General features: G+C 45.9%; 1 protein-coding gene across 1 annotated transcript; it reads right to left on the bottom strand.

Moving 5' to 3' along the window:
- Window positions 1–655: 655 nt before the first annotated feature.
- ABOM_005631 (AMP-binding enzyme family protein) lies at window positions 656–4,216 on the bottom strand (the record flags this gene model as incomplete). Its single annotated transcript, XM_022532760.1, has 2 exons — window positions 656–2,743; window positions 2,813–4,216. 2 exons carry the CDS (start codon window positions 4,214–4,216, stop codon window positions 656–658), a joined length of 3,492 nt encoding a protein of 1,163 aa, XP_022389106.1.
- Between the last annotated feature and the right edge of the window lie 307 nt (window positions 4,217–4,523).

Below are 4,523 nucleotides of genomic sequence, written 5' to 3'. Positions count from 1 at the left end.
TATAATTAATCTAGTTTACTGTCTACTATATTTAATAAAAATTAATAGTCTTGATACCAAGTACAGTTAATCTAGATTAATTATTTAATTTTTAGCTTAACTGTAATTAGATATAGAAATTCTATTAATCTAGCTATAACCTAGCGGTTAGATATAGCTGACCCCATTAACCTAACCTAACCTGGCCAAATGCCAGTCTAACTGTAGCTAGTATATTATCTGGTAGTGCTGCACTAGACCGGGGTCTGTAACAGTTTATAGTTAACTGCAGTTAAGAGATTAATTGATTTTAATTTAATTATATCTAGATCGGTTAAGAAATTTTATATCTTAATCTAACCGAGGCCAGTTAGATTAGGTTATGGCTAGATTACGGCGGTTATATTATGCTACTCTAGGTTATACTACTCTAATCCATATTATAATACAGCTGGAGAACAGTCAAATATATTCTAAAATACATCCGGAATATAATAAGGTTGGCTCAATATACTGACCAAATTTCAAGCGGATTAGACTACAGTGGCCCACGGGGATGTATATCGACCGCCAAATAGAATATACAGTTAACCCTAAAACCGGCTACCCGCATCCCATTCCCTCTTCTCGGTTAGGCCCTAGACTCGGGCCTAAAGCCCAACCCATCGTGGGCTGGTCACTTCCGATAGCGAGCCGGACCTTCGCGATCAAGGTCCACGATATCACGACCTTGGAACTCGCACTGCGACACAGGCTTATCCATATTACCAGGATCACTAAGCCAGGCCACAGCGCACAGGAACTCCGTCATAATATTGTATACATCGGTTGCCCTAAGTTGAGCATCGTCGTATTTCACAGTCAGCCGCAACAGATCAGCCTCCATCATACCTGGTAGCCAGAAAAGACCAAAGTCGGATCGAGAAATGTTTTCGATTAACTTGATTGGATCGGACGCATGTTCTTTATATCCCCCAATCCTCCAGTTGAGGCTTTGGCGGAAGAGGACGTCGAGGAAGGATTTGCAGTCTGAATCATCCAGCTTCCGGCATATTTCGTCCATAGGAGCATATGTATTAGAAACAATATCGTCTTGGTCCTTGCTCATCCTGGATAGAAGCTGGATTGTCCTTTCGTCTGGTGTAATCTTTGTACGACTGAGACATTGGATGATTGTAGGCCCGTCGACTTCTAAAATATCGATACCTTTATTCTCGGGGTGACTGTCATCTGCAGATGGCCAGATTCTGCCCGATTCAACGAGGCCAAAAATTGCCTCTTTGGCTCCAGTCATGCGCACATTGATCAATGCGCAGGCGCATCTCGCAATTATCGGCGGTGTTATCGCGAACTTGTGTCGTAATTCCGAGATATTGGGCACATGCACAGCGCGAGTGATACCCTTGGTTCCAATGCTTTTATCTCCATCCAGAAGGGGTCGCTCGCTGGGATGGCCTGGTGTGTTGTCACTGTGGACCCAACCCTGGTTATCACCTTTGAGCCAGTGTGGTGCAATCTGCCGTGGCCATAACGCATCAGTAGCAGACGATACTCCTCGAATTTTGTTAACATGAAAGTCAACCGCTCTCCGGGCTGCTGACCCAGTTCGATTCCCTTGGTAATCTGCGATATAGTCACGGTATGGATGAAAATAGAGAAGCTGATCCTTGCGATTCAGAAGATTCTTGAGGTCTTCAAACCATCGAAACAGGATGTGGGCATCGAACACAAGATGGTGCAGGTGCATGACCAATCCGACGACTGATGAACTCTCCACACTTAGAATAGTAGCCCTGAACAATGGCCCCTTCCCATCTATATAGTCATAGTCGGCATCATTCAACCTATATGTTTCGACGCTGTTTATGTCTTTAACCATACCGCCATCCACAACCTGTAGTTTCATCCAATCCTCACTGGGATTCATGATCAAATATAGATCTAGTTCCTCATCGTATGAAAGAGGTGTGGACCGTAGAAGTGGATGACGTTGAAGCCAAGTGTGCAAGGCTGCCTTGACATCTGCGATGCTGATTGATGAGCTCGCAATCCACGACATCCGGGTGTTCCACGAGTTTGGCCTGTGTCCGTAGTGTGTTCGTTTCACACAGTCTGCAATCGGAACGACCTCTTCCACGTCATCCCATCTAAATCCGAGGTTGTTCAACTTGGAAAAGGTCACCTTTTTTACCCGCTCCATGTCGAGCTGCGCTGGAGGAGCATGGTCTGTATCACGACAATGAGAGTCCTTGAGATGCTTTCTTTCGCTGAGCAGCTTCGCCTGTTTTCTAATCGTGTTGAACTTTATCAAATCAATCGGCGTGATCACCAGTTGCAGCTTTTGGCTTATCAGGTGGCAAAACTGGATTTGCATCATACTGTCGGCGAAGGTTCGTATAGAAATGTTTCGATCGATATCTCTAGGTGCCAGACCGGTTAAGCCAGACCACAATGTCTTTAATTCTGTTGTAAGGTCGTCGGAAGAGATTTGATTGTCGACGGCGATCTGATTGAGATGCTCGGTTACCCATGCTCGAAGCACTGTTTTCTGGATTTTGCCAGATGTTGTAGTTGGGTAGTGATCATTTCCAAGGTCATCTTGGAGATCAAGAATGCGTGCTGGAGCAAACGATTGACCAAGTTCATTCGAAACCATTGTTTGAAGAGCCTTTTTCATTGGCATTTGGCCTGACTGATCTTTTCGTATCACAGCAACAGGCACCTCACCAGCAACAGCATCTGGAATTCCGACAACATACACATCCTATCAGATAGTAAGTACCTGTTGCATCAAAACCCCGTTTGATAATAAAACTAGGTCGGGCTGACTTACCCTTATCCCATCTACCTCGCCCAAACACTGTTCTATTTTCAATGGGGATATGTTCTCGCCACCGCAGATAATAAGATCTTTATATCTGCCGAGTATATAAACATAGCCCTCACTGTTCATGTACCCCTGATCTCCTGTGGCTATCCAGTTCACCCCATCCTCACGATAACATGAGTCATTGCTCCCCCCAAGATAGCCTCCGAACACTGGAAGACCACCGAGGTGCACCTCACCGATCTCCTCTTTGTGAATGGGGATGCGGCTTCCCTCAGCACAGATCCGGACTCGCCCACCGTAGAATACCTTCCCAACAGATACATCTCTTGTCGTTAGCTCCATGGACCTTTCTTCCAAAGAGGTGTTGACAAAAGGTATACCCTCAGTCATACCATATCCTATCATAATCCTTGTCGCCCCCAAATTCCTACAGCGCTTCACTACGTCCAATGTCACTGGAGCACCACCAAGAAGAACTTCAAACGAAGGGCAGGAGCTGTGCTGAGGCGACGCACAGTTCAGTAAAGCATGTATCATGGCTGGGACACAGGGAGCTGTGACCCGTTGATAGGATCTGATGAGCTGCAAGGTGCTTTGTGGGTCGAAAGAAAAGCTTGGGAAGATGACAGTCGCACCAGCCAGCCAGAACGCAAGAGTAAGCGCAATATTGAATATATGAAAATTGGGTAAATGCTGGCAAAGATTAGCGCCAGGTCCTAGTTCTAACCCGTACATGAACCCTAGCCCTTGAGCACCGATGGAGATGGTCGTGTGTGGACAGCCTTTGGGAAGTGCAGTAGTGCCACTCGTGAACAGTATAAGTATTGTATCATCTGGGGTTCCGGGCTGATGCAAAGAAGGCTTGTCTTTTAATGGCTCCGACATGATGTTGGACATCGTCGTCCACCCGGCCGAAACAGTAGTCTCTTCATTGTCGCTCACAACGCATTGAACAAAAGGGCGATGGTTATGATCGATGGTGATATGGTTAATCCGATTCGCCATAGCCTCGTTTGATACAAATATTGCTCCTGGTTCCAGCTGATCGAGGAGAAACAAAATATCCCGTGCGTCGCGATCGAGCACCCGGGGATCCAGTGGCACAAATTGACAGCCCAGGCGGGCAGATGCCCAGAAAAGTAGTGCCCACTGGGCTTGGTTATACATAAGGGTCACGATCCGACTTCCAAGACCAACACCTCTAGACGATAAATGGGCGGCGAGTTGGATGCTCTTCTCCTGCAGTTGAGCAAAGGTCCAGTGCAGGCTGGTCTGATGGAAGGATATAATGGCATCATGATCTGGGAATTGGTCGGCGACTTGATCGAGAAGTGTAATTAAATGGGTGGTTGGTGCCTTCTGGTTTTCATGGCAGGCTTCGGCCAACGAAGAGGGGTTGTTAGCCATTCTTGATGAGAATGCAAGATAGATAGTGCAATAGTAGAAGGATAAACAGACGGTACAAAGAATTGTCTAATATGGGCTTCTATCTTATCTGCCCCTCGCTGGACTGTAGGGCTTGTGGGGTGAAGCTGAATGATTATCGATGATCAGCGCTGTCGGATAATTAAATGTTCGATAATTACTATGCGGAGGGGTCGGTTATATATAGTATTTCACGATCACACGATTAATGCAGTCTTGTGTCTAGACAAAGATAATTGGTCATTCTAGAGCTGAATTTCGCTTAAAATTTTGGATAGATAATGAATCG

The sequence above is a fragment of the Aspergillus bombycis genome (genome assembly GCF_001792695.1).
Source record: "Aspergillus bombycis strain NRRL26010 chromosome Unknown contig00043, whole genome shotgun sequence".
NCBI classification, from domain to species: domain Eukaryota; kingdom Fungi; phylum Ascomycota; class Eurotiomycetes; order Eurotiales; family Aspergillaceae; genus Aspergillus; species Aspergillus bombycis.
The sequence above is the reverse complement of the archived record's forward strand: the minus strand, read 5'-3'. Positions and strand labels throughout refer to the sequence as shown.